A 27929-nucleotide genomic window follows, 5' to 3' on the forward strand; every position below is an offset into this window, starting at 1 on the left:
ATCTAAATAAAATTGCGCTACAGTACCAATTTCTGTTTGGTGCCAGTTTTATTGCTTAAACCTTTCTTTATTTTTGCTTAGTTGATTACTACGTAACTACGTATATTTTACAAAATAACTCGTCCGTAGAAATAGCACACGTTGCATCATGCTGCTTGAGGAAACTTGGGTAATGGAAATTGCGATTACGTTTTAAATGCTGTTCAACTAACTGTCATTACACGTCGTTCAACTTTTACGCACTGTTTGTGTTAAGGCATTGTGTAATCCGTTATTACAATTTTTGTTTTCATTAAGTTGAGGTATAGGTACAAAAAAACGTTTGCACACGCTGTTAAAAATGGTGCTGGATCTTGATTTATTCCGCACTGATAAAGGTGGCAACCCGGAAAAAATGCGAGAAAACCAGGCAAAACGTTACAAAGATGTTAAGTTGGTTGACAATCTAGTTGCTGCAGACAGTGAATGGAGAAAATGTAAGTTTATTTGTGATATTGTTTACAAAAAAAGTTTTTAAATTAATTGACCAGTTTGTTTCAGGTCGTTTTACTTTGGACAATCTAAACAAGCTGAAGAACTTATGCAGCAAATGCATTGGTTTGAAAATGAAAAGCAAAGAGGATGTTGGAACTGATGAAACATTGCCAAGTGACCTTCCTACCCTTGAAAATCTCACTTCTGACATTTTATCAGTATGTCATCACTTGTTTGTTTGCTTCTATTATATATTTTATTCTTAATGGGTGGGTAATGTTGAAATGTGCTATGCTTACAAAGCATCTGCCATAGAGCTGCCAGCCTAAATGCAAGAGAGACACAAGTGGTCAAGATGGGGTTAGAACCATCAACCTTGTGAGCATGTGGCAATCACTAACCACTTTTCTTTCTTGATTTTTTTAATGTGACGTTATAGCATGGATGTCTTGTCAAATTATCCAGCATTTGTATATATTTTATGTGTATATTTTATGGCAGGGTCTTACAGTGGTCCAAATCAAGAAGATTCGTCTCACTGTTGATGCAGAAATCACAAAATGTGACTCAAGGAGGCTGGAACTTGAAACAATTAGACACACCAATTTGAGGGAAATAGGAAACATTTTGCATGACTCTGTCCCTGTCAGTAATGATGAGGTTTGAAGAATATTTGTGTACTTTTTTGTTTGCTTTATTTATCTGGGATTTAAATTTTTGTGCAGGATGCTGACAACAAAATTGAAAGAACGTTTGGTGACTGCAGTGTAAGGAAGAAATATTCTCATGTTGATCTTGTCACAATGGTGGATGGATATGAAGGGGAAAAGGGAGCAATTGTGTCTGGGAGTAGAGGGTACTTTTTGAAAGGTAGGTCAACTAATTTTGTAGAATTTTTTTGTTTGTAATGTAAACATGGATGTAATATAATGACACGTTAATGACCACATAGGCCAGTATGTTTATGACAAATGTAATGAGCACATCTATTTAAAAAAAATTCCTTTTTTTAAATATATGCCAGTGCATATTGTCAATTAAAACAACATGCTTAATTTATCAAACAGTTTATCTATCTTTTGCTCAAGTTCTATTTAGTGTTCCTTTTTTGTCAAAGCACTGATTTGCTTCAACCGGGTTATTTTTACAGGACCCTTGGTGTTTCTGGAACAAGCATTGATCAACTTCGCATTGCAACGTCTGGCCAATAATGGATATGTTCCTCTTTACACTCCGTATTTTATGCGCAAAGAAGTAATGCAGGAAGTTGCACAACTTAGCCAATTTGATGATGAACTTTATAAGGTAAACAATGTGTTTTAGGAATCTCTAACTTAAACAGCCCTACAATTAAGTTGCTTGATTCACATTTCTGTTCGTTTTTAATGTTTTTAACCTGGATAGGAACACCCTTTGAAAAAGCAATTTGTGTTACAGGTTGTAGGAAAGTCCAGTGAGAAGTCAGAGGACAGCAGTATTGATGAGAAGTATTTGATTGCGACTAGTGAGCAACCCATAGCGGCCTTTCATAGAGATGATTGGCTTGAGCCAGAGAAGCTACCTCTCAAATATGCCGGCTTTTCCACCTGTTTCCGACAAGAGGTTGGATCACATGGCAGGGATACAAGAGGAATCTTTCGCGTTCACCAGTTTGAGAAGGTTTTTATTGCATTGTGTTTATTTGACTGAATGTTTTCGTGTGATTGCTTAGCTATTTCAGAAGGGACATACTTGTGTCAACACCTAAAACCTGTTTGGCAACTGTTTTATTGATTAATAATGTTGTATTTAGCTTTATACTATTCTACCTTTATAATCTCCTGCATATCATTGTGTACACTAATTAACTGTTTTTAGCCCAATTATGAAACTAGCTTCCTGGCAGGAAATCCTTAGCAAGCGAGGCTAGATTTTAACTTGTGTTCATTTTATCCCAGGTCGAGCAGTTTGTGTATGCCTCACCTGAAAACTCATGGGAGTGCTTTTCTGAGATGATTAACACTGCTGAAGGCTTTTACAAGGTTTGACTCTGCCTTTCTAAAGTAGAAATATTGTGGTGGCATTACTGATGCCTTTATATTACAGACATCGTTTTATAGCGTATGTATAAAAATATATTTAGCAAATCAACAAATGAAGGCTGGTTAGTTTCCACCCTCTTTATACATTTTTAGCTAAACCTGAAGCAAATGGCTCCCAGAGTAGCACACAATGCACTTTCCTCGCGTATTAAAAAAAATAGAATTTTGCACACAAGTACTGCTGACGATTTGCGTGGTGTAGTTCATTGCTACCAAAAATGTTTTGTGACAGGACCTCGGAATAGCTTACAGAATTGTCAACATCGTGTCTGGGGCTCTCAATCATGCAGCATCGAAAAAACTTGACCTGGAAGCGTGGTTTCCCGGTTCTGGTGCTCATCGTGAACTCGTGTCTTGTTCAAATTGCCTCGACTACCAAGCTAGAAGGCTTCGTGTACGATTTGGACAAACAAAGAAAATGATGGAGAAGGTAACAGATAAAATACGTGATGTTATGTAGGTATGGGTGATAATTTAAAGGTAGCAAAAATATTGTACGGTAAACCTCGGTTAAACCGGATTCGATCCAGATGTTCGTCTAATTCGGGCAAAACCTAGAGTGCAAATGATTCGTAATATGCTAAGGCTTTAAATAAATAATCGACATCCGTTATTCCGAATATTCGCCTAATCCGGACAATTTTTTGGGTCCAAACGGGTTCGGATTAATTGAGGTTTAGTGAATATAGGGAACTCAAAAATCTGCAATTGCATGACACGTAAGGAACTAATCATACATCTCACAAATGGTACCACTTATAATTATAAATTAGTACAAATATGGACTAGTGACGAGTACATCACAAATACTACATGATGTTAGTAATAAATGAATCAAACAACATTTTCAACGTTAATGTATCTTTTGTTGTAATTTAATCGTTAAAATGACGTACCTTTGGCGGTGGTCAGATAATGATGTATTTGTAATATGTAATACACTGTCGTTAATTAATAACAATGTTCTCAATGCAGGTTGAATTTGTCCACATGTTGAACGCGACCATGTGTGCCACAACTCGAGTGATTTGCGCTATTCTTGAAACTTACCAAAACGAAGAGGGTGTCGTTATACCTGAAGTCTTGCGACCGTTTATGCCCGAACGTAAGTATCCAGACGTACATTGTTACACAGGTTTGGTCAGGGCATTGACCCAGTCATTAAAAATTTCACAATTTATCGATCTCTGTTGCTATAGAATATAAAGAGTTGATCAAATTTACGCGCCCGGCGCCGATTGATGAGGAGGAAGCCAAAAAACAAAAGAAGAAATCCAAGGGAAAGAAAGGAGACATTTCAACCAACATGAAAGACCTCAAAATGGAGTCATGATAGGCTTTAATCGGGGCTCAAAAAAGGCCTAGAGGAATTTAATGCCTATCGCTGTGGCCGCGTCCCATGTTTGCCCGTTGTTCCACATTTTGCTGCACGTTTAACTGAAATAACAGTGACTTGTTTTAGGGGTGCAATTCTTTTGATTACTGAAGCACTTTAGACTTTTGCTTTGCTGGAAATAGTCAAATAAAGTTCTGAAGTCCCTAGGTTTTGATGAAGTGTTGTGGCAAGTACAAAATTGCGAAAAATCTTCGTTCATAGAAAGAGATCTTCTCCTAGGCGCCAACTGCCGTTCCAATGCAAACTACAACTTCGTCGTGCGGGGCGCCACTTCTCTTTGCCTTAAATAATAGTTGCAATAACGAAATAGTTCTGGGCCCATGTGTCTGCTGTTGTTTAAAGTAGGATCGGTGTCGTAAATAAAAATCTATTTACTATTGCATTTGTTCTTTTTGACTTGGACTTCGGTTTTAATAGGCCGAACATATAAAAAAGGAATACGATACTTCGTTGACTTCCTGGTCGAAATGAAACTTTTTTCGAAGATTGGAAATCGAATTCTTGAAGAGCAAAAAAATTAGAGCAGCATTTGCGTGCAAAGCTTGACTACGTGTGACAATTTCTGGCGACCTGGTGATGACAAAAGAAACTGACGAAACGCAGTCATGATGTACCCAGATTCTTAATGCTTTCGCTAAAGCAGTGGTTCTTAACCTGGGTTCGATCGAACCCCAGGGGTTCGATAAAGGTCTTTCGGACTACAAAGTTAAAAACCAAGAATGTAACTTGTTGAGGTTCGACCAAAGGTTGACGAATATCATAGGGGTTCGGCCGTGACAAAAAAGTTACAAACCACTGCGCTAAAGAAACTAATGAAGCATTCATATTCAAAACCGATTGAGTTTTAAATTGTATTCTCGTTTATAAAGCCATATTACGGACAACATGGAGGTGTTTGATACTGTTTGGCTTAAAACTGAGTTAGCCTACTTTATGGGCAATGGTCAAGTATTTGTTTTTACATTGATGATGCCACAGGATAGCCAATTGCCGGTAAAAGAAGGGATAAACGATGGGAAAGCACAGTATAAATTAAAATGTGCTTGTAGGGTCGTCTTCAATTTTACAACTTTATAGAAGAGATTTTAAAACTTCTGTGCAATGAAGCTCAATCAAGTTTCCAGCCAAACAGCATCTCACAAGCGACAGACAAATGACAGCAGCTTTACGCAATTTCACAAGCGAATTTGATCCCACGCTTTTCGTCGACCAATCATACTTCGTTTGCGACGCCTTGAACGTTGACATTTCACGAAAAAGGGGCATTTTAGTTTGCTATCAATTGTGGTGTAGAATAAAATGGTACCGAATCTTTGGCATTGCCGTGTCGAGCTTATCTATATGTTGGTTGTTGTTTAAATTGATAAAAACTGGTTGAAAAAATGATTTGGTCAGTTAGGTTCCTTCGAAGCTTGTTGCGTTGTGCTGTGAATGTCCACCTAGTGTTAATAGTCTGTTGTGGTTGGTCTAAAAGGGTTTGTGCAAATCCAGGATGGTAAGAGATGTATATAGGAATATCTGTTTGCAGAAATCGCCTATTAAACCGCAAGAAATTTTACTTGTTACCATTTTTGTGGTTGTGTTATATTTTTTTTGATTTTTTGGAAGTGGAATGGTCTAAATTTTTTAACAATCCTTTCGGTTTATTGAAAGTAAAACGTTGTGCTGTCTAAAATCTTATGATCAACAGTATCATGTATTATCTTAAAACAAAATGACCCAAAAATGATCATTATTGTTGGAACAAAACAATATTTTAAAATCAAATAATTTGCAATGTATGTTTCGATTGTAGGGAAGTCGGAATATTGGCCGTGTCTCATCGTCAACCGTTGCCATCCGAGTTTTCCGTCAATGCAGGAATAACATCGCAACCGGTCAAACAACAGCCAGTACCGCTTCCTGATTGGTGCAGAGAATCACGAGGTTTGGCAAAACAGGACATACATTTCCCGTGGCAAAATTATGACACTATAGTATTTGTTGCGTTTTTAGGTTTTTCAGCACTCCAAATGGGAATCTGCTCCATGGAACCAGTAGTGGCTTCGGCTGCTATGAAAGGCTATAAGATGGCGTTAAAGTACTGTACCGCTGAATTTGCGCATGAAAAGTAAGTTTTACATATTAAAAGGCTTGATCAGAGGTGATTACCCCTATACATACAGGAGGGTCTTGGATTCGAACCCCAAATAGATGAATGTTAAAAGTTTAAAGAAATGAACTTGTAAGAAATGTTGGGATGTATCTTAAACATGCTTCGTTTCCAGATGGAACTGCAGTTTGGCAAGAAATATTTGGGAGGAAAAATCAAACACCAAAAACGTTTCCAAGTTTGACGACAACGTTTTGCCATCAGGTTTGCGAGGTGAGACAAGTTTGGAATATGCCTATATGATTTGCAAAGAGTCATTATCTTTTTGTGTAGTTTTTGCGTTACACAGCTGTAGTGAAAACTTAGTTTTACGTTTTTAGATACCAAGGAAGCTGCTTTCTACTACGCAATAACGCGTGCTGGAATCGCTCATTCGATAAGCGAGGCTTGCACGAAGCAACAGACGGAAGGTTGTAAGATCGGCACTGAAGGTTTTTCGCAAGACAATATTCTCCGAGCTATCCGAAAGTCTCAGAATCTCATCATTCCTTTGTTGAATCAAGTCGTCTCTAGATCGTGGATCGTCAAAAAAGCGATCGCAGAGGTTGGAAATTGTTTGATTAAAAACATCAAATCAATCTTAATGTTTGAAATAAATATGCACAAGCTTACACATAACAGACAAAATGCTAATAAACATTTTTTAATACCAAACGTTTAAATAAAATCAGACAATTTTTAAGTATTGTGGGGTAATAAAATACGATTAAACTATTCTCTGTTGAATAACTTTCCCAAGCTTTTCTTTTTACAAACATGTTTAAACTTATTTTTAATCGACTGGAGCATTTCTTTGCCAACAACATATGTTTTCACAGTTTTTAAAAAGTCCTAAATTGCCACTAATCAAATCACTGAAAACATATTTCATGTCAGATCTATAGGATTTTGTATGAAGCTTAACTTTTCACAGGAATGGCAATGGGGAAATGCGAGTCATAACATCGAGCATGGAATTAAATACAGTAGAAAACAACTGGAGGACGGATTTAATGGGAAACACGCGAATCGTCTTCCAACATCTGACAGACTCAACCTTCACAATACGAACGTGGGGCGAAGGGTATGTTATTTAACTCAATAAGAGGATCCTGTGATTTTATACATGTCTTGTTTTGGCGCTTTGCCAAACGTAAATGGTTTGTGTTTATCCATTGAAGATCAATGTATTGAGAGTAGTGGAAATCTGGTTATGGCTTTGACTCTGTGCTTTACCTCAAACTACAGATGTCTGGACCAGTGCTTCGCGTATTTTCCAGGTCTTGAACGTTTTGCCCTAGAATGACCGCCAGCAGATCGCGGGCTCCATAAAAAATGTGTGTCAATGAAAACATTGAATAGAGTTAAGTACATTGTTGTTGATCCCGGGATTGAGAAATCTTATTCTGGACTATAGATCGTGTTAAGGTTCCTAAAATCCGCTTTGAATATCATGCCTAAGTCAAAAGAATGTGCGTGCAGTATGTAATTACTGGGAAAATAGTTGCATTACTGGGGGAACTGTTATTTCGTAGATCTGTGCTGACACCTATCTCCGATGATAATGTTTTCTGCGTTGCGATTGTGTTGATAAAATACTTGTTGCAGGTTGACTAACCTCGCAACAATGCGTTGTCTGTTCGCCGTAAACGTCCCATTTATATTGCGTTAAAGTTGCGAGCGCTGGAAAGTGTATTTAAATTGGCTCGTTTGCGACAATTGCTAAAAATTGTGGCATACCTTCGCAGCTGCCACGTGTCTTGTGGATTGTAAAATGACACACAGGTCGAACTTGTCACAACACGCGCAGTGTCTGAATGCTGACGATATTCGCGGGTTGATCCAGCTTAACGACGATTCAGTCTCGCCAAATTGACGTGGTCAACGCGAAATTGCTAGGTGCAAGTCATCGGTAACTGTTAAATCACACCGGTTTATTTTGACGAGGCACGAGCGGCCTACATTCCTTGTTCACGCAACTAGCAAACTACCCTATGAGAATGGATCGAACAGAACTGAAATGTGGCAAGGACAACACTATCGCTCAATGTCGTAAGCAATTTCGTGCGTAAAACTGTTAAGTGGTCTTTTAAATGGGAATAAAAATGTTTTATAGTGACAATATTCAAAAACGTGATTCACATTTTCAGGGTAATTTAACCCAGCAAAATCCCGATACAGTATTAAGTAACCAGGGGTTTTGTTAAAACATTGTGATGCGACTTTTCTCACTTGAAATAATTTGTAACGATCATCACGGAAGGGTAATGTTGCTTGTGATTAAAAATGAAAAAATGATCACTCATCTTGCATTAATGTACCCCTTGAACATAAACGAAACAGACAACATTTTTTGAATGAATGGAATAACGTCGATTGCACCAAGAAATTTTGTTTAAAAAACGCGCCTTGTATCTCAAAGTCGACTTTTGGGGGGTTTTGTGATTCAATTGGCGTTAAGTCTTTTCGTCGAACATTTTCCGAATGTAAGTTTGGTTAAACCGCGTTTCTTGAAAAAATGAATTAAACTAATTACAATACTTATGTGCCTTAACATGTAAAAAAGGAATAGAATGTGTGCAAATTCGAATACATGTCGAAAAAGACGGAAAAACATTCAGGTTAAAGCATAAAATGGAGCGTTCGTTTTTGAACACTGAAAATTAAGAAAAATTGTGATGTTTTTTGTTATATACCAAACACCATAAAATAAGTTTTCCACCAAACCTGCGCATTGAAATTTCTGTCATATACTTTGTAATTTGTTCGCAAACTTAAAATCCCAATGTGACACGCCCTTGAGCTCTTCTCGCGTAATTGGAAGCAATTTCTCGACGATTCTTAAGCTCTCGACTGACACATCAAAGTGATCCCTTCATCCTACGTAGTTAATAAAAAACGTCGGCAAGTTGTCCAAGCGGACTTTCCATAGGCCTTTTCGTGGTTATACCTTTTACATACAGCATGCTGGTGCACCAACACCATAATTTTTGCACTAGTCGGCAAGGTTACTGTGTAGTGTGTTGTTCTGTTTTGTATATTGTCAGTAATAGTGTACAAAATATTAATTCTATTTGTACTTGCTTAGAGCATTTAGGTCCCTTTCCAGAAATATTGGCAAAGTTGTCAATTCCAATTTAAACGACGACTGGATTTTGTGTCTCCTTATGTTTAACGCAATTGGTTACATAATTAAGTACTAGATTTGCAAGGTAATTTGGTGTCTTACACATCTCGTACAAATTGGGTTAGGAGGCGTTCATATTTGACATGTTAATATCACTCAATATTTTCAGGTGTACGAGAAAGCTGTCTTGCTTGTGTGCAAATGTCACGGGATGTCAGGTTCATGTGCAACTCGAACTTGCTGGCGACGCCAAGCGGATTTCCGAAAGGTGGCAAGGGAACTGAAGAATATTTATTTTGCGGCAAAACGGGTTTCCAAACCACAGTCCGGAAATAGGAATACTAATCGATATCTTTACTACGGTAAAAACAATTAATAACAATACGATTCAGTCACAAACTGTCATCAACCAGTGGTTGCCAAAACAATGGGTCAACTCCAATTGGGAATTTGGATAAATGACTTCGGTTTTCGTCTGTTTCATAAGTCAAAAAATACACAAACAATTCTTACTTCAGCGCGTTCGTGCTCTATGGTTGTCATTTTACACCTTCACCATCATAGAGTATAAAATTTTGACAAATAATTTCCATGAGGAAGCATTCTACTTTTTTTAAACATTGTGGTCACTTCCAAAATGCTTATATTTGAGTGTATTTATTCCAATAATATTACGTCACATTAGTGCCTAGCTAGAAAGTAAACCCAGTTTGTCGATAATCTGTCGAGTGTTTCTTACCTGCTAAAGCACATTTCGTATATGTTTTCTCCAGGTTCGAAACGTAGACGCAAACTCAACAAAGGTCAATTGGCATTCACTCGCAAAACACCCAACCTCTGTCAGCGAAGTAACCGTCTCGGAATTACAGGCACACGAGGGCGCTCATGCTCCAACATATCAGAGGCAGCCTGTCAGCGCTTGTGCTGTGGTAGAGGCTACACTACACACTTGGTCAGGGTTCAAACCAAGTGTGACTGCGAGTTTAGCTGGTGTTGTGACGTTACATGTTCGACCTGTGAAAAGCTGCAAGTACTTCGTATTTGTCAGAGGTGACTTTCCACCTGAATTTTTAGTTGACGTGAAGTTTTCCTACGATAGCGCTGCTAAGACGGTAACTATCTGACGTTGGGGAAATTGTGGAAAGTTGTGTGTTTAATTTGTATTTATGCATCTTTTTTCAATATACTGAACCCTTGACGAACGTTGCATCTTTTTAACCTTTCCTTCGAGCTTGTTTTTGTCACTAAATCTCTTTTGCAAAATGTTGCACTGATGCATGTATACTGATGCAGTTTAAAACCAAGTCTGAATGACCCTATTTTTTGCTCAATATTGCTCGGTTTTACAGCTTAGATTTTACTCACTAGAAACGAAGGAGAATTTGTTTTCGACTTTCAATCATGTTGCAGAAACCGCGATAAAGCTTTACAGAAGAAAAACGCAAATACACATCCACGATATATTTATGTAAACCATCTTTGAATTTTTTTTCTGTACATTTCTGGGTTTTTACCATTTTTACAATTTAGTGCAGATAGTTCTATTGCAATTCTCTTCAAAGTGAAGTAGTTGGGATAGAAAGTTTTTTGTTTGGGAGTTTATTACACGCCACGCCTAGTACTTCGGGAACATTTGTTTTATGTACAAAGCATAATAAAACCGTTATTTTTCGGTTTAAAACTAACCAAGTAAACAAAACATCAGCGCTAACCACACTGCTGGTAGCCATGATTCTTTACCAAAGGTTGTAGTTGTGAACGAAAACTGAAAACTAATCAGATGTCAGTTCAACCAAGAGTGACATAGCGCTTTTCCCGTTTGGCTGCGGCGACGGAGATTTTCGTTTGGACTGCAAATCGGCAAATGTCACTGTTGGCCCATTTTGTCCGTTTCTGTTGCTCGATTCAACAGAACCTTCTGGAGCGGAAGATATATCTTCAATTACCAACACAGGCTTGATGCTAGCCACGCTTGCTACAGAATCAGGAGTGTTTGATGCTGGACGCTCTTCCTTCTTTACTGGCTCCGGTTCCGGCTCTGGCGTTGGTTCTCTAATAGGCTCTTCTGGTGGTTTTGTTTCTTCTGGCAAAGGTGAAGGGGTTTTTGACTTTTGCTCTGCCGGAGAAGGTGGCTTTTCCACCGTTTTCTCTTCTGGCGTACTTGTCTCAGATACTTTATCTTCAACTAGTAGGACTTCTTCAGGAATTGGAGTTGGAGGTTTCGGCTCCTCTTTCACTGGTTCCGGTTCTGGGTCCTGATGGACCTGTTTTTCTGGTGCGTCAACGGTTGTTTCATTCTCCTCTTGGATACTTTCTGGTTTTACTTGATCTTCTTCCGTCGCTTCTGTCGGTTCGATTACTTCACTAACAGGAGCAGGGTCCTGGACTACTTCTAAGGGAGGAGTAACTGGTTTTTCCTCCACAACTTCTGGCTCTATGACAACTTCCTCTACAACGGGGACCAATGGTTCTTCCACTTTTGTTGGCTCTTCCGGAAGTTTGGAAACATCCTCTGCCACTTTCTCTTCCACAACTTCAGATGTTGTCTCATCGACGACCGGTTCTTCAATTTTCTCCAGAACAACAGGCACTGGGGAATCTGCCTTAACCTCGGGAGGAGGAATGTGTTCCTCTCTAACTGGAGTTGTTGACAACGTCGCCTGAGTCAGGACCACGTCATCACCTGTTCCACTCTCCCCGGAAGCACATAACCGGATACCATACACTGTCCCTTCCTCCAAGTTTTTGAACTTGTATTCGTTCAAACCGTTTTTGCACTCTTCAATTCGATCTTGCTTAACGATGGTCGCCATTGCTGAAACATCTTCATCTTCATGTTGGTTCCGTAGACGCGTAAGGGTGACGTCAACAGATTTACAGTTGCCCTCCACTCCCCACCACGTGACCAGAATACTCTCCTTCGTGATGTCATCAACTGGGATATGCACATTGAGGACATTACCAGGTTCTAAACAATGACAAAAGTGATAATGTCGTTTAGGACAGTATATCAATAGGGTTAGACTCCGTGGAGTTATCACGTTAGAGGTGTTTTTGCTACGGACTTGGTACCTCTAAAAGTTTAATATGTTTTAGTTTAGCAGCGGCCACAAAGCAGAAATTTCGTACGACATCCCTGTCATCACCAAAATATGGCAGCAGACTTCGAAACGTCAAGGGTAGAATTACAAACAATTTAACCTAACTTTAAAGCATTCCCGTGTAAACGACACTTTTCAAGTCTATTAGTAATCAAACAATTATCCACTCATACAGCGGTCTTCGCCATACAGCGCGACGGAATATGCTTACTTGTGTGTGCCTCCGCCGTAACAGTTGGCCCTGAGATATGGCGAGAACGGGATGTGACTGACACACGATATCTTGATCCTGGTTGGAGATCACTGAACAAATGCTCGGTTTGAGTTTCCTCGACTGTTATAGGCGCTGAACGATCTCCGGTCTCCATTGAATCTACATTCAACACGTAATCTTCAGCGCCACCTTCTGGTGATGTCCATTTTGCCACGAGTTCGCGTTTGTCACCTGGGTCTAGTTTAAGTCCAGAGATAGCCCCAGGGCCTGTAAATTTAAATGACAATATAGTTAACAGGTGAATTTAATGTGAGAGACGAATATGCATGAATAAAGAAACCCAACAAATATAAATTTAGATTGTTTCATTTTCACTACACAAGTTTTTAATTTGGAAATGCAATACGTTATGAGATGAAATAGGTGTAATGGTGCGTGATATGTCGGTTTTTGACAACTTATGTAAATTGTAACATGTTACCTGTTTTGTGTTTGCCCCAAACTGGTACACTTTCTATATCGTTGCTTTCTACTGCCACAGCGATCTCATAAACGGTTGAAGGCATCAGATTGCAAAACGTGTATTCTGTTGCATCACCTGGGACACTTTTTTCCATGACAGTTCTTCCTGACATGGAAAAATATAAGCAAGTGGTAATTATATCGGGACCGGTCCCAACTAAAGTTTTTAACAACTTATTGCCGCAAAAGATATGTGCCAGTTGGTGATCAATAACCAGCATGGAGAATTTCGGCTTCTGCTTTCGTGGGGCCGCTTATATTAGTTTGTCCAGCTAATGTTTATAGCGTCTCCGACTAAACACTGGAAACAAGTGCGGCGTGATTTTACCTTCGGTGACCAAAGTCAGATGAAATGTTTCTACACCGCCGCTGGGCCTCGCCCATTTGCAGCTAATTTTGTCCCACGAGCATTTGTCGGACTGAAACAAGACCGATTCTACCGGTAGCGGATCTGCCAATACAACAAAAAGGTTAAACCGACACCAGCACATAATTGTATTACCCAAAATAAAGTTGGACATATCATATAAGTAGACAGTTTTATGTACCAGTTAAAAAGGTGTCGGCAAGTGATGACGATTCCCGTCCGTCTCTCATGGACATAACTTCCACACGATACTTCGTTCCGGGCGTCAGTTTTTCAAGCAAACACTCTGCATCGTATAGATCAGCGAGTCTCCAACCTTCCTCCTTTTTGTCATCTCTCCTGCAGCAAGGTAAAAAAGCAAGCGATAACGTATTGAAATCACAAACCCGGTACATCCGCGCAGAAGTACATGCCTAAGTCGTTGTTTTTACCTTGCGTACACAATATAGGAATCAGTTCTACCGAGAGATGGTTGCCATTTGACTTTCTGGCAATTAGAGCCTTGCTCAGGTTTCGGAAATTGCAGCTTTCCAGACATACCGGGCTCTGTAAACATATCTTTTACATTAGTTTTTTGCCATTACACAGCAGCATTTATTCAAATACTAGATTACCTGTGATAAACGTGGACACGGCGCGTTTGCTACTTTTGTCTTGCGAGTTTGTGACGATGCCAACCTTGTACGTCGTTCCAGGGACCAACCCTAAATAATGACAAAAATACCATGTCGAATGTTCGGCTTGGTTTAATTTTACTGAAGAGATAATTCCACCTGTGAACTTGTAGCGTGGTTCTTTGATCGCAGTGGGGCTGGTGTCACAGCTTGTGCCCTCCTTCGGTGTCAGAAACAAATCATAATCGTCGACGTCGCCGTGTGCCGGTGACCACGTGACTGTTACTTGCTCAGGGCCAACATCCTTTGCCAAAATATCATGTACCTCGGACGGTACTGTAAATATATTTTGTCATTGCTTTTTATAACGTTTCTTGTTTGCGTTCGTGCGCAAATGTCTTAATTGTCTTTTTTCAAACGTTTATGGGAGGTGTTATCGATTTGACTTACTTGTGCACTGGCTAAACTTCATTGGTTTGCTCTTCCTGTTGTTAGATATGCACGTGATTTCAAGGTTATATAGCCTGCCAGGTGTGAGGCCATTGAAGGAATAGTTGGTAGTGGTAAGTTTGCTGAGTACAAAAGGCGGCCCTAAAAACAAAGATCAAATTAGCATTAAAAGAACCTTCTTTATGGTAAAAATTGTAAACTTTTTACTTGCTGTGTTGTTTGCCTCAGATAACTCCAGCCTGTAACTCTCTACATTCCCTTCTGGAACTTTCCACTTAACCGTCATTTCGTACTGCGTGACGTCAATAAATGACACGTCACAAACATGACGTGGTGCTGTATATTCCAAAATAAGATTATGAAGTCGAAATTAGAGTGTGCCTTTAACTATCAAAACGTTTACCGGTTATTATGCTTCCCGTCAAAGATTCGCTTGCTACTCCGTTGGCAACGGTTTGCACACTAACAGTGTACTCGGTTCCGGGTACAAGGCCTCCAAACACGTGACTGTTGCCTGTAATGCCAGTCACGTGAGTTGGTGACGTCACGCCTTCTTCGGGTTTGATGGAAGCCGAGTACGAATCTCGTTTGCCTTTGGAGTGTCGCCACTTTACTTCCAAAGCACTGCTTGTGGCTTTGGAAGGGAATTGCAAATCTCGAGGTGGTCGAGGAACTAAACATAATTGGCAACTTATAGTAATATATTTATTACTTGAATTTTTAAATTGGTTTAAATCTGTACGGCTGCTTACGTGTGGATATTTGTGCAGTTGAACATGCTGCCTTCTTCCCATTAGTTTGAATAGCGATCACACCCACAGTATACGAGGTACCGGAATGAAGACGATGGAATTTGTATTCCGGGTTAGGAATAGCTCTTATCTGAAATAAATTTTGTGTCAACTTCAACTTTGAAAACAAATTCATTTGAAAACTATTTTAGAACGTGTCATGGGTTGTCATTTATATTAAGTTGTGTAGAACTTAATTTCTTTGCTAACTTATCTTACCAAAGTTCGAGAACGGATTTTGTCTGGAGGAAAAATTCGAACTTGGTAAGACTCAACGTTGAGTAATGGTGGAGGAGACCACTTAACTGTGAAGGTTTTGCATTCTATCTCATCAAATTTAAAGTTTGTTGCACTTTCGTAATCTGTAACATAAGTAAACATATACCACACGGTTTATCTTTCCGTTTTTGTAAGATTAGCGCTTGTGACTATATGAAGCGCAAGATCTTGTTTAATTGGACCAATTATGTAGCCTAATACAAAGTTGTGCAGTACCTACAACTAATAGAAACGCCGCTCACCAGTTTCGTCGTCAACTTCAGTCGTTAAAGATGTAAGCGACTCGACCGAAGAAGATGAAACAAACGATAAACCGCTGCGACTTCTTGGTGGCACTTTGCTGGGTGCGCTTCCCATCTTAAACTGCTTTTTGTTACATCAACACCCGTAAAATTTCTCTCCTTCAGACCTTTTATCCGAGCAATACTTTTTCTACAAACCCCTACAAAAAAGCAGCAAGAAAGTAAACAGATGAACGAAAAACAGGTAAAGGGAAATCGACAACCGAAAGTTAAGAAAAACTTCTTACTGACCCTGTAGCCTACATTTCAACGTTTGTGACCTAAGTTCTTATTTACAGTGCACATTTATTTCCAAATTTTCACGCCTTTGTATACTCAAACTTCGCATGTCCAAGAAACTTAGTCTTACTACTGCTTTGCTTTGCTTGTGGTACTGACTACCTACGGTTCGTACATCTGGGTCGTCGCTTAGTATAATTGAGGCGGAGTTGATGCGAGCCGTAAGGCAGCGAATAACAATTGAAAGCTTGATTACACGGGCGGCAACCCCTGGACGACAACAATATACAGCGTTAGATACGACCAGGTCGGATTTCGGTCAGTTTTGTCATTGACATACCACTGCCGCAATGTGACACTACGAACACGGGCTATTAAAATACGCCATTGTGTCGGGTTTGTTCTCTTTTGCCTTCCACCCAACGATTCAAGGAAGCAAAAGACAAGCGTCGGATCGGTGACATAAACAAAATTTCACGTTCTTTAATTAATATTGCAAAATCAACATCAATTCCAAATAAACTCAACTCAACACAGTTCTGTCACGAATAAGCATTTTTTCATATTTTCAGCCTTAACGGTTATTCAGTAGCCTAATTTTGTGCGGTCTGCGTCTAAGTTGGAAAAGAGACATTTTTACACACAAGACACAATGTTTTATTTTATAAATTAGGACTTTTTTGTTCTTTTTGTGGTAAACAGAAGTATAGTTATTTTGAAAAAGCCCCTACTAAACACGGATTCATTACAAAACTTTAACAAGTAAAAATTGTGGTGTTAAATACAAGTTAAGAATCATGTGTGTTTGTTTCTTTATTTTTGACTTTTTTGCGAAAAAATCTTAAAAATATCTACCACACTGGTACGGATTACTGACGCAGCGTTTTTGATAAATTTTGATTCACGAAATCATTTCACATGCTGTTTGTATGTAATTTTGTTTTGTTTACTAAATTCATTTTGTTTTACTGATGGTAATCAAATGTTTCCGTTTAATTTGTGCAACTAGTAGTTTTGTTTGGCAGTTAACTCTCCAACCTCTATACTTGCGTTAAGTGACAACGATTTGGACTGTTGTGTTGTTAATACTACATAATATATTAATATGTATATTATTAATATATTCCATGATCAAATAGTACTTGAACGTAGCCCGTCTGTAGGTTTATGCAGTTTGTAAGATGCAAAGATTTTTGTATTGTGTGCACAGGAATTTATCACGGTAACGTTTAAACAAGTGATGCAATGAAGTTTCAGTTGGCCACTGAAGTTTCGGTCCCAACTCATTGTACGACATTGCTGCCCAAACTTAGTATAGTCCCATTTTTAAACATCATAAATCAACTAATAGTTGCAACCAGTATCATCCAGGTTATGTATTGTAGAAGTATTTTTGGAGACTTTAATTGAGTTCACCTGCATCAACAACGCAAGGTTCACTTAGAAACATCCATGAATTTTTTTTTATTTTTTTATGGTTTTGGCTTTGGTCTTGGATACATTTAATTTCTACACTATGACAGTTGTGAGTTGTATCCCACCGCAGGCTAGATTTTTCTAGCTTACATCTTGCCTTATGGTGGTGAATGCTTGATGACAAGCTGATTCGGGATGGTGCCTTCATTGGGCCAGGTGTACTGTGATTTATATATGAGTGTGCTGTGATCGCTGGTCTGCACTCTGCATAGACCAGGGGTCTCCAACACGCGGCCCGCGGGCCAGATGAGGCAATTTTCCGTGGCCTGCGGCGCGTTATTAGCAAATGAAAAAATATTATTATTTCGTTAAATAGGACCAACTTTTTTGTTTTACTCATCCGTCGAGTGTTTAAGAAAGAAAAAGTAATGAAACTTTAACTGGACACACCCATATATCACTATACGTTAAAAAAATGAACCTTTGTGATAGGCTACATAAATATGATGAAATAATGCGAACTTAGTCTGCTGGTCATCAAGTGTAAATTTAGAAAACCGTTTAGTTCTTGTTTACTGTGTATTTTTATTTTATGGATGAGGAACGTTTATGCCTTTGAAGACCAATCAACATTTTATTAACATTTGAGTAGGCCGCCTAGACTGTTTTAGGTGCTTAGGACGATTTTTATAAGAAACAAATTGAACTCGCGGTCAAAGAAAAATCCAATGCTAAAGCCAATTAAACGCTTTAGCAAAACTAAATCTTAACCTGCTAAAAGTAATTTTCAGTTTTACCACTACAGCTTTTAGGATTCATTTCACCTAAATATTATTTGCTTGGTAACGCATATCAATGATCTAAGAGCGGTTTGTGACATCACAGACAAAACTATAAAATATGAATAACAGCTCAAACATTGGCCCAGGACAAACTTTGAGTTGGAGACCCCTGGCATAGACGCTTCAGGGCTGTCATGAATATATCTTCATCTTAGCTTATACTGGTCAATCTCAATCTGGCAATCCCCTACTACTAGGCTGACATGTGCAGCATACGAGGCAGGCAACAGTACTTGTGATTCAACTTTCAGCAGATTCTCCACTGAGCCTGCGTAGTTCAGTTGGAACAACGCAAGTCCCTGAAAGACTGTTGTGGGTTAGAATTCCACCACAGGCTAGATTTTTCTAGCCTACTCCTTGCCCAGTCTGCAGAGTGTGGCAGCTGCACGCGCGATTTTGTTTTGAAAAAAAATTTTTGCACGCCAAATTTTGGGGTTTGCACGCGAAAATATTGCACCAAAGGCATTTAGTTGACCTGTCTTGACCTCTTTTACTTGCTTTGTGCCTGCTAAACATGCGCGACATGTAGGTCCTGCACGCACGAGATCTCGTTGGGAACTGCCATGTTCTGCAGACTGGCTCCTTGCCATATGGTGGTAAATGCTTGGTGACCGGCTGATTCGCTATGGCGCCTTCAATGGCCTGGTATACTGTGGTTATAAGTTAATATAGGATCAAAACTTATAGAATATATTTGTTATAGAATCGAAAACACATTTCTTTTGCAAACAGTAGACTAAAAAAGCAGCATGTTTATGACAAGATCTGAATATGATCGAGGTGTGAACACTTTTTCACCTGAAGGAAGAATCTTCCAAGTTGAATATGCTATTGAAGCAATTAAGTTGGGATCCACAGCTATTGGAATCCAAACTTCTGAAGGAGTTGTGTTAGCAGTTGAAAAAAGAATTACTTCACCTTTAATTGTGGCATCAAGCATTCAAAAAATATTTGAAATTGACACTCATGTCGGTAAGATGTTGTGTGTATATGGAGGTTTTCTCCAGGACCAGTCTGCAGAGTGTGGCAGCTGCACACACTATTTGTTTTAAACAAAATAAATTTGCACGCTAAGTTTGGAGGGATGCATGTAAAACTTTGCACCACAGGCATTTAATTGGCCTCTCTTGACCTCTTTTACTTATTTTGAACCTGCTGAAATTGATCTTGCACATGGGACATGTTGGTCCTGCACGTCTGAGATCTGGTTGGGAACTGCCATGTTCTGCAGACTGGCTCCAAGAATTTTATAACTGGGGAAATGGTGGAACCCTAGTATAGATGTATTTTAAATGGGGTACTTTAATCTCTCATTCACTTTATAGGTTGTGCAATGAGTGGTCTGATTGCGGATTCAAAAACCATGATTGACAGAGCAAGAGTTGAAGCCCAAGTTAGTTTGTTGATTGCATGCTACTTTTCTATTGTGTTGTATATCTTTTATTCTTTTGCTGTGTTTTTTTGCAGAATCATTGGTTTACATATGATGAAAAAATGAGTGTGGAAAGCATAACAAAAGCAGTTTCAAATTTAGCTTTGCAGTTTGGTGAAGAAGACTCAGAACCTGGAGCAATGGTATTTTCAATGTCTTCTCGATAATTTTGTATGACACACAGAGATTACAATACAATTAAACAAACTTTTAGAGCAGACCATTTGGTGTAGCTTTGTTATTTGCTGGATATGATGAGTGGGGACCACAACTTTATCACCTTGACCCCTCTGGGACATTTGTTAAATGTTTAGCTAAAGCAATTGGTTCAGCATCTGAAGGTGCTCAAACCTCACTGGAGGAACAATATCATAAAGTAAGAATACCATCAAACTAGTATTTTAAACTGTAACTAAAATCTTTAGCTATGTGATAGTTTTTACATAATATTTATTAAACACTGTTCATAAGTTTACATGGATCTGTTCACAGGTTTATTGATGAAAATTACAGCTCAAATAGATGTGAAAAGTGGCATGCTTTATTATTCATTTGCCGAAATGTTTGAATAGAAGCATGTCGCTTTTTACATCTAATATGACCCTTATTTTTCACCATTAAGTTTATTATCCATGTTTATGCAACTGAATCTGGTTGATTGAAAATGCAGTGTGCCAATTTTTTGGTGCACTTAAGCACACAATACGGTTAACCAGTGTGTTTCTGTAAATGATACATATATAAGCTTAGAAATTATCTACTTCACACAATGAACTAAAATGTGTGATTAACTTAGTTGCAGCAAAAATCCCAAGCATATATTTTTTTCTGTTACTTGATATGATATGTGTGATTGTGACAGTAAAAAAGTATTCGTAAATTAAATTGTTTTCTAGTCAATTACCCTGAAAGAAGCATGTAAATCTGTGCTTGGAATTTTGAAACAAGTAATGGAGGAAAAACTGACATCGACCAACGTTGAAGTTTCGACCATAACAAAAGAGCAGAAATTCCACATGTTTAGTAAAGATGAAGTTGAAGAAGTTATCAAGGACTTGTAGTTGCACTTTGAATTCATACAAACCGATTTTCTTTTCCAGTTCGATTTTGTTACAAATCGCTCTTTTTGCCCACATTTTGCGTTGTACTGAAAAAAACACCTTTAGTAGTTCCAATTTTTTACAATGCTGCTTAAACTGAAACATTTTTTTGTTTTCACTAAGATTACTGTTAAACCCTAGAAATTCAAATGTGTACTGTTGATGAGGAAATCGAAGCCCTTGCAGCTGTTTATTGTGGCGACCGAGAATTTGTTCTGGTTGAATCCCATTCTGGCATTCGACGATTTACAATGAATCTACATCTGTCAGATATTGATCAAATTGTGTCGTTTGGTTGCAGTGTCATGGCAACCTATCCCAGTTCTGTTCCACTTGTGGAAGTGTACACGCCGAAGCTAACGCGAAATCAAGGTTCAAACTTACAATCCGAACTACTGGCACATGTTACAAATGATGGTTTAATGAACCAGCCAATGTTGGATGTTGTAATCCTCTGGGTTAAAGAATATTTATCAGATATTTTGTCCAAAACAATAACGCAACACACAGTTTCCGAATTACCGACTCTAAAGCAGCTAACTGTTTTATACACGCTAGATCACATGCGCAGCAAATCTAAGTACACAAAAATATTAACAAGTTGGGCTAACCAGCTTAACGTATGCGGTAGAGTAATATTTTGTAATCGAAAAATCTTTATTGTCCTACACGGCAAAGAAGAAAGTGTGCGAAAGTTTTTGGTTGATCACAAAACCCAAAACGTAGATGTCAATTCCAGCGGACAACCTTGTAAGGAAAGGTTGCTGCAGATTCTTGCACAGGAATTCGATAAACAATGTACTTTATCGGACTTTACTTACGTCGAATTTTCGAACACAACAGATTTACAGATTGCATTCGCGAATTGGAATTTGACTGACCTTTTCGAGAATTATGTAAAACTTGGTACATATGGACATACTTCTTTAAAATAACATTGCACCCCAAGAATTCTTGCCATGAATTGCGTAGCTTTTTAGGACAGATGTTGCAATATTGGGAAATGAATATAGATCAAAAAAGAGGTTAGATGTCGTAATTGTTTTGGAAGGCATGCGTGGCCTTAGCGCTTCATTAATCAACCGTGACGGCAATTATCCAATAAGAAGAGGCCGAATCCGCACAAGTGTAGGCGCGATGTAATATATTTGGACTTTGGAGAGATTTCCGTAGAGACGAAATAAAAAAAACAGCTGTCTTGTGCATGTAAAACGCCGTAAAGCTTGTTTTCTAGTGATAGCAAATATAGTCTTGGGTTAGAAGGGAATGATTGCCTGAAGTTTGAAATCACATTTTAGTGATTATTGGGTTTAATTTGGTTTACCTTTGTTTTAGTACAATTGTGTTGCTCTGTTCATTCAGTCTATTGTCTTTCACCAAGCGAAATAAACTCAACTCAATCTTCTCCTTTAGGCCTGTATCAAAAGGTTTTTCCTAAAGGACCTTGGTATTATAGCACCTATCTGGTGTAAACCTAACTGTACTAGGGAAACATCAATATGGATAAAACAAGAGTTTTAGTTTTTTTCATCTTTGCATTCTCCGTCTATTTGGTGGATATTGTAAGTGCAGATGATGAATGTGAAGGTAATTATAATGTTATTGACTTCAAAAGAAATGTTTTAGTGTCCTTGTTGTTATAAAAAACTGTTTAACTATGAAATTTGGTGTTGTAACAATACAAACAAAATTTTACTTGACTTATTAGAGATCATAGTATTCTTATAGTAACTACATGACTTATGGTATTATTTTGTGCAAGTGGTAACAGAAATAGTTGAGTTACATTGGTATCAGTTTTCAAAGAAGATTTAATTAACTTTGTTGCAACATCACTTTACATGTGTTGGGTTCCAGTATTATGACTTAAAGATATCAAACCTTTTTAAAATTATTTTCTGATACTTATGTTTGTCCTTACATAACTTGTTTTTTTACTTAAGTTTGTGTGAAATTCCTTACTCGTTTCCAAAAAATAATGGATGAGGAAAATATTGAGGATGAAAAGGCAGTAAAAAAACGACTACAACAAGAATGCAGAGAAGCAAAAGGAAAAGAAAACAGATTTGTGAGTCTAAATATTCACACATTAATGCATATATCTTGTGCTTAACATTGGAAGTTGTAATTTTATGTTATTTTAGTGCTATTATGTTGGAGGAACAGATGATGCTGCAACCAATATGCTGGGAGATGTTTCAAAACCTTGCAGCTTTCATAAACCACCAGAGAAAATTTGTGCTGCACTAAAAAAGAAAGATTCACAAATATGCGAACTTAAATATGGTTAGTTGTTAAAACTGAAAACTATTTAAACATCGTTGTTTATGTCTGCTAATATATACATCTCACGCTTTAGAGAAACAAGTTGACTGGAAGAATGTGAATCTAAAGAAGATGCGAGTAAAACAACTCAAAAAAATCCTGGAGGAATGGGGAGAGGACTGCAGGGGTTGTGTGGAAAAACAAGAATTTATTGACAAAATTAACAAATTGAAACCAAAATATGTCCGTGAAGAATTATGATCTGAGATTTGTTTTATCGTTTATTGCAATATGTCTGTACAACTGAACCCCAAAAGGGTTATGCTAGGCAAATGGTCCTTGTTTTGTTACTTAGTAGTTTGTGTTTTGCAGTATCGCATGGCTGTACTGTTCTAAAAAATCTGCACCTAAATGCACACATTCCAGAACTGCTAACCAAAATAAGAAAATCAAATTTTTTTTTTTATCAAATTTTATTTGGTCAAGTAATATTGTGTCAGTACAGAAAATGTCCCAATAATTGTGTTTTGTATCAGAATTGATAAATTTGTTTTAAACGAACATGTTGCTTTATTTCTGGAAGGAAGTCAGCTTTGTATTTCTATAGCAACAAAATGAGGTCATGTCAGGACGTCGTTTTGTGCAATATGCTAATTAGATCCCTTGAAAAAAGGTTCCACTACCAAAAGCTTCGTCCCATCATATTTTTGACCCAAACAAAAATTCATGTCTAAGTTCTCAAAGTCTACCCTGACCTGGCTGTCATTCGCTTTACTTAATTTGAAAGTCACAATCAAAATACAGCAGTAAGTTTGTTGAAATAAGGTTTATTATTTACAACTGCTAAACGATGCGAAACCGCTCTCAGGACTGCTTGGTGTTGACGTGTCTGGCGATGACAAAATTTCCTCCAAATGAGTTAACATTTCGTCATCGAACGATTTGAAATCTGTCCGTTTTTCTGATATGGCTTCACTGTTTAGTAGATCCGACAGGGGAATGTCGTTTAAATCTGCCTCCGATGGTGGGTTGGTCTTTAGCTTGTCGGTCGCAGTCAGCTCTATACACCGACCCTGCATGTAGCTTTGGTACGATGTAAAGCTTTCGTTGACGACAGTGTACCCAGGAGGAGTGGCCACGCTGTGGTAACGGGTGAATCCGATTGAGCCACTTGTATTGTCGGGGCAGGTACTCGTTTCGGGATAATCCATTTGTCCAATGATCGGTAGGTACTCGTCACCATGTTGTCTCGAATCCACATCAGTTTCGGGCAATGTGCCAAACGCAAGGTTGGGTTCCAAAGAGTGGGTTGTATTTCCATGGCTGATTAAAGGTACTGAAGAACAATCGGTAGCTTCTAGGGGCGTTAAACTTTCACATTGATCGACGTATTCGTTATGCCCAGTGTAGTGTGTATTGGGAACAACGGTGTGTGTTTGGTGCTGCTTTGCTGGTATGTCCGTAACAGCAGAATGGGAAACAGCATCCATAGCACCAATCGCCACTTTGTCTTCTCTACCACACCAAAATCGCGATCGTTCGCTCCAATCCCGTTCCCCAGCAGCACACGAGCGCAAAAATTGGATGTATCGGATTGCCAACTGCAAAAATACGCAAAGAATTTTATACTCTTGACTCCAGGCCAAAATATGCGTTAAGTACAAAACCGTTTTTAACCAAGTAACGAAATGTATCAAAATTTAACCACATCTCTACTTATCATGTTATAATTACCTGTAGAGTTTGTTTCTTGTACATTTTTCTATTTTCGGTGAATCGAATTGGTAGCACGCTTTGCAACGATTCCAAAGCGTCGTTGAATGCCCGAAGTCTTTCTCGTTCCTTTCCGGCAGCGTTCACTCTGCGTCGTTTCTTTTGGGGGTTCCCCATTGATGAGACTTTTCGTTTACGCGAAGTTTCCACAAATGAATTCTAAATGTAAGTCACAAAACACACATTACAAGTGGCTGCACCTCGTCTGTTGTAAAGAATCCAAGTACTAAAACGTTTGTTCAAATGGCACACTTTTTACCTCGTCGAGCCTTTGGGGCCAGAGTCCCGCATCGAATGGATGCTCGTTATTATAATTTCCTTCGAAGTATTGTACTGTTGTTGCCATGATGTACTCTCAGTGAAACAGGAAAGTGATATGCCTTTGCTCTAAACCCGAAACCTTTTATTTCGAAACGATTTTTTTCTCCAAGCTTGTTACTATTAACCTTGTCTGTGTCTTGATCGTTTGGGTAAATAACAGCGTGTCACTATGCCCGCACCCCTGGTTCCGACCAGCAGTCGTCAGGGCACTATAGGACACTGTCCAAATCGGAAGGTGTCCCGTCCGTATCCGTACAGACAGAGGTATTAAGACGTTCAGGTCATTGAACAGATACTGCAAATTTCCGTGCAACTGCCATCGGAACTATAAAGCAGCTCAAACAAAAATGTCATTTCCAGTAACAAAGCCATTTGCTGAAGTTGGTCTATATCAAATGTGAAACCGTGGGTTTGCGCTGTACTTAAAAGTTGAGTAGCTTATTTGCTGTCGATCTACGAAATTGCAGATGCTGTAATAATGTTGTCTGTTGTTTTATTTATTGTAGTGTTAATGTCTTGGTAAGAAATGCTTGGCAGAATTTGTTTAACCGCCAGGTGTCCCTACAGAGCCATACGACGTCAGGTTAATTTTCCGTTGTCGAGAAGACGGCCACCTATGCCAACACGCATCACGAAAATAAACATTTAAATCCAACGGTCGCCAGTATGTCTTTAATCTACCCGACGTCAGTGACCACACGATGCGTTGATCTTGAATGACAAGCCGTCTCCCGTGCAGTTTGTGTTTACTTTTTACCGGAGATAATTCAGAACTCAGACCGGGTCGTTTGGCTTTGCAGCGGGAAACCTCGGGTGCTAGATTTTCATTAGCGCTTGAAACTAAAGCCATGCACAAATTTATGGATGAAATTTGAATTGATTTCCTCTAACAGCTTTATTTGTTACATCTTGACTCCAACATCAAATTGGAAAATATCCACCATCTGAAACAGGACTCAGTAGTTTTGTGGGTTTCAGTGGTAGGCCACATTGTAAACTCTATTATTCGAACAGCAAACCGCGAATTAAAATCGAACTTATCGGAGCACTTTGGCAGACGGTTTAAGGACGAAGAAGCCATACGATGTTGTAGGGCGTGTATTCTTATGACAGTTTTTTGATATGAAATAGTTTTTCAGAATTGTTTTAATAGTGTTTAAGTGGTTGCAACAACATTTTAAAACATGTCGCTAGATGTCGTACAAGATTTACATGAGGAAAAATAGATTCCATAAATCTTTTTTACATGGCATAAGCGTTATGGAACCATTTTAACCGAATTGACAACTGAACTATTGCATACTTGCTAATTCTTGTAAACCACGCTTATTTGTGCTGTCATGTGACAAACAAAACGGCCATTGTCTACTTTTATACCCAGCTTTTTTATTAAAATAATCTGGTTTGGCGCTTAAAGCCTATTGAAGGCAATAACCACTGGTTTTAGCGATATGTTACTGGTTTGATTTAGTTTGGGCTCATCAGGAAATTTGTCAGCCAGCTATTACAGACAGCTTGCGGGTATTGCGCAATTTCTGTGTTTGACCTGTTACCCAGTTTTCGGATAGTTAATGGTGGGGCCTTAACCAGTGGTGGGATTCAGACTGTTTTCAGCCGATTCTATCACAAAAGTCATATTTCCACCCGGTTCTGTTACAAAAGTCCATTGACATTAACCAGAAATGCTAACCGGTTCGCTGATCTCATAAAATTTCGTGAGACGGTTTTATAGAAACGGTGCGAACCGGCTGAATCCCACCACTGGCCACGTATTTTCTGTTACAGTTTATGGGTTTTGAAACTTAACTGTCGAAAAACAAAAACAATTGTCCAGAAAAGTGAACCCAAAAACCACTGGGCTTTTTGTTTAGATTCGATTTTTTTGTAGTCACGAACGTAATGTTTGTCAACGGTAGATTTTCATTCAGCCAAAAACAAAATGCCCGACGGAAAAACGAAGTTTATTACATCGCTAACAAAAACTAAACTTTTAAATTACTGAAATTTAAAGTGCTTCAAACACTTCGTGTATGTTGGTATTCGTGACTGGGTGCTATGGCTCAGTGCAAATCCAAACCGCTACAAAGTCTTGTTTTTTTGCCGTGACAAACCATGACAAAACGTTGGCGAACAAGTTAGATTGATCTCCTGAAAATCTGGAACATCGACTAAGGTTACCGAGTTGTGACGTAACAAGGGGCATTGAGAAGTGGTTTGACGTCACAGCATCAGCAGTGTTTGATTCAGAACTTTCTGGGTCGGTCAAAACACAAGAGTTGAGTGTCTGGAAAAAAGTGGACACAATTTGAAAGAGAGATAATATGTTGTCGTCGATGAGTAATCCCACATTTCTGGCGGTTTCACCAAAATTTCTTGTTTGCATACAAACTGGCTGGAGTTTTACATACAAACAGGTTGGTGTTAAGTTTAAGACAAGCACCCAGGTCGAACCTAAGTTAGGGTCAAGTTTTTGTGTTAAGGTTGCGGTGCACCTGAATGTAAACCCATGAACCAATATAACTTAACATTTAACAGCTTCCCAACCGATTCCGATTAAATTTAGCACAAAATGTATTAATGTTTAATGTTACTTTCAACACTGATGCTATTTGTGTATGTCGTCCAATGAATAAATAATTTAAAAAGATGAAATTAAACTTTTGCGGCTGGAAAAACGTTAACCTGTTCAAAGAACCAGTTAGTTGCACAAAA

General features: G+C 38.6%; 7 protein-coding genes across 7 annotated transcripts; 5 read left to right on the plus strand and 2 right to left on the minus strand.

Annotated features, from left to right (window-relative positions):
* The first annotated feature begins 262 nt into the window (after window positions 1-262).
* On the plus strand, window positions 263-4333 carry LOC145222246 (serine--tRNA ligase, cytoplasmic-like). The gene is made up of 10 exons (XM_080088326.1): window positions 263-476; window positions 541-692; window positions 976-1134; window positions 1200-1344; window positions 1625-1779; window positions 1912-2133; window positions 2412-2495; window positions 2788-2985; window positions 3531-3660; window positions 3755-4333. The coding sequence occupies exons 1-10, from the start codon at window positions 341-343 to the stop codon at window positions 3886-3888; spliced, it is 1515 nt and encodes a 504-aa protein (XP_079944452.1). The 5' UTR covers window positions 263-340; the 3' UTR covers window positions 3889-4333.
* Window positions 4334-4405: 72 nt separating this feature from the next.
* On the plus strand, window positions 4406-10629 carry LOC145222248 (protein Wnt-16-like). The gene is made up of 7 exons (XM_080088327.1): window positions 4406-5877; window positions 5947-6061; window positions 6219-6316; window positions 6424-6647; window positions 7017-7166; window positions 9379-9571; window positions 9983-10629. The coding sequence occupies exons 2-7, from the start codon at window positions 5964-5966 to the stop codon at window positions 10261-10263; spliced, it is 1044 nt and encodes a 347-aa protein (XP_079944453.1). The 5' UTR covers window positions 4406-5877; window positions 5947-5963; the 3' UTR covers window positions 10264-10629.
* Window positions 10630-10822: 193 nt separating this feature from the next.
* On the minus strand, window positions 10823-15981 carry LOC145222245 (receptor-type tyrosine-protein phosphatase beta-like). Its single transcript, XM_080088325.1, has 14 exons — window positions 15790-15981; window positions 15488-15630; window positions 15230-15359; window positions 14881-15150; window positions 14685-14813; window positions 14478-14618; window positions 14187-14363; window positions 14028-14117; window positions 13845-13959; window positions 13595-13752; window positions 13375-13497; window positions 13006-13152; window positions 12522-12791; window positions 10823-12177 (listed from the first exon to the last, which is right to left on the minus strand). The coding sequence occupies exons 1-14, from the start codon at window positions 15902-15904 to the stop codon at window positions 10982-10984; spliced, it is 3204 nt and encodes a 1067-aa protein (XP_079944451.1). The 5' UTR covers window positions 15905-15981; the 3' UTR covers window positions 10823-10981.
* Window positions 15982-17909: 1928 nt separating this feature from the next.
* LOC145223127 (proteasome subunit alpha type-5-like) lies at window positions 17910-20982 on the plus strand. Its single transcript, XM_080089469.1, has 5 exons — window positions 17910-19298; window positions 19652-19719; window positions 19794-19901; window positions 19973-20134; window positions 20655-20982. The coding sequence occupies exons 1-5, from the start codon at window positions 19076-19078 to the stop codon at window positions 20817-20819; spliced, it is 726 nt and encodes a 241-aa protein (XP_079945595.1). The 5' UTR covers window positions 17910-19075; the 3' UTR covers window positions 20820-20982.
* A 25-nt stretch (window positions 20983-21007) lies between these two features.
* On the plus strand, window positions 21008-21809 carry LOC145223126 (RWD domain-containing protein 3-like). Its single transcript, XM_080089468.1, has one exon. It carries the CDS (start codon window positions 21008-21010, stop codon window positions 21791-21793), a length of 786 nt encoding a protein of 261 aa, XP_079945594.1. The 3' UTR covers window positions 21794-21809.
* Window positions 21810-22233: 424 nt separating this feature from the next.
* Window positions 22234-23684, plus strand: LOC145223128 (mesencephalic astrocyte-derived neurotrophic factor-like). Its single transcript, XM_080089470.1, has 4 exons — window positions 22234-22445; window positions 22802-22926; window positions 23003-23144; window positions 23218-23684. Exons 1-4 carry the CDS (start codon window positions 22358-22360, stop codon window positions 23382-23384), a joined length of 522 nt encoding a protein of 173 aa, XP_079945596.1. The 5' UTR covers window positions 22234-22357; the 3' UTR covers window positions 23385-23684.
* A 250-nt stretch (window positions 23685-23934) lies between these two features.
* Window positions 23935-25281, minus strand: LOC145223125 (uncharacterized). Its single transcript, XM_080089466.1, has 3 exons — window positions 25156-25281; window positions 24858-25055; window positions 23935-24724 (listed from the first exon to the last, which is right to left on the minus strand). The coding sequence occupies exons 1-3, from the start codon at window positions 25240-25242 to the stop codon at window positions 23954-23956; spliced, it is 1056 nt and encodes a 351-aa protein (XP_079945592.1). The 5' UTR covers window positions 25243-25281; the 3' UTR covers window positions 23935-23953.
* Window positions 25282-27929: the final 2648 nt, after the last annotated feature.

This window comes from Phallusia mammillata, chromosome 4 (assembly GCF_965637545.1).
Source record: "Phallusia mammillata chromosome 4, kaPhaMamm4.hap1.1, whole genome shotgun sequence".
NCBI lineage: Eukaryota > Metazoa > Chordata > Ascidiacea > Phlebobranchia > Ascidiidae > Phallusia > Phallusia mammillata.

Excerpts from the sequence above, each read along its gene's own strand:
- LOC145223126 (XM_080089468.1), top strand. The coding sequence starts at position 21,008 with ATGTGTACTGTTGATGAGGAAATCGAAGCCCTTGCAGCTGTTTATTGT.
- LOC145222248 (XM_080088327.1), top strand. The coding sequence starts at position 5,964 with ATGGGAATCTGCTCCATGGAACCAGTAGTGGCTTCGGCTGCTATGAAA. Across the intron at positions 6,648-7,016 it reads TCAAAAAAGCGATCGCAGAG|GAATGGCAATGGGGAAATGC; the intron begins GTTGGAAATTGT and ends AACTTTTCACAG. Across the intron at positions 9,572-9,982 it reads TAATCGATATCTTTACTACG|GTTCGAAACGTAGACGCAAA; the intron begins GTAAAAACAATT and ends TGTTTTCTCCAG.
- LOC145222246 (XM_080088326.1), top strand. The coding sequence starts at position 341 with ATGGTGCTGGATCTTGATTTATTCCGCACTGATAAAGGTGGCAACCCG. Across the intron at positions 693-975 it reads TCACTTCTGACATTTTATCA|GGTCTTACAGTGGTCCAAAT; the intron begins GTATGTCATCAC and ends ATTTTATGGCAG. Across the intron at positions 1,780-1,911 it reads TTGATGATGAACTTTATAAG|GTTGTAGGAAAGTCCAGTGA; the intron begins GTAAACAATGTG and ends TTTGTGTTACAG.
- LOC145222245 (XM_080088325.1), bottom strand. The coding sequence starts at position 15,904 with ATGGGAAGCGCACCCAGCAAAGTGCCACCAAGAAGTCGCAGCGGTTTA. Across the intron at positions 15,151-15,229 it reads AACTGCACAAATATCCACAC|TTCCTCGACCACCTCGAGAT; the intron begins GTAAGCAGCCGT and ends AATTATGTTTAG. Across the intron at positions 14,814-14,880 it reads GACGGGAAGCATAATAACCG|CACCACGTCATGTTTGTGAC; the intron begins GTAAACGTTTTG and ends TGGAATATACAG.
- LOC145223128 (XM_080089470.1), top strand. The coding sequence starts at position 22,358 with ATGGATAAAACAAGAGTTTTAGTTTTTTTCATCTTTGCATTCTCCGTC. Across the intron at positions 22,927-23,002 it reads AAGGAAAAGAAAACAGATTT|TGCTATTATGTTGGAGGAAC; the intron begins GTGAGTCTAAAT and ends ATGTTATTTTAG. Across the intron at positions 23,145-23,217 it reads AATATGCGAACTTAAATATG|AGAAACAAGTTGACTGGAAG; the intron begins GTTAGTTGTTAA and ends CTCACGCTTTAG.
- LOC145223127 (XM_080089469.1), top strand. The coding sequence starts at position 19,076 with ATGTTTATGACAAGATCTGAATATGATCGAGGTGTGAACACTTTTTCA. Across the intron at positions 19,720-19,793 it reads GAGCAAGAGTTGAAGCCCAA|AATCATTGGTTTACATATGA; the intron begins GTTAGTTTGTTG and ends GTTTTTTTGCAG. Across the intron at positions 19,902-19,972 it reads ACTCAGAACCTGGAGCAATG|AGCAGACCATTTGGTGTAGC; the intron begins GTATTTTCAATG and ends ACAAACTTTTAG.
- LOC145223125 (XM_080089466.1), bottom strand. The coding sequence starts at position 25,242 with ATGGCAACAACAGTACAATACTTCGAAGGAAATTATAATAACGAGCAT. Across the intron at positions 25,056-25,155 it reads GGCCCCAAAGGCTCGACGAG|AATTCATTTGTGGAAACTTC; the intron begins GTAAAAAGTGTG and ends ACTTACATTTAG. Across the intron at positions 24,725-24,857 it reads ACAAGAAACAAACTCTACAG|TTGGCAATCCGATACATCCA; the intron begins GTAATTATAACA and ends GTATTTTTGCAG.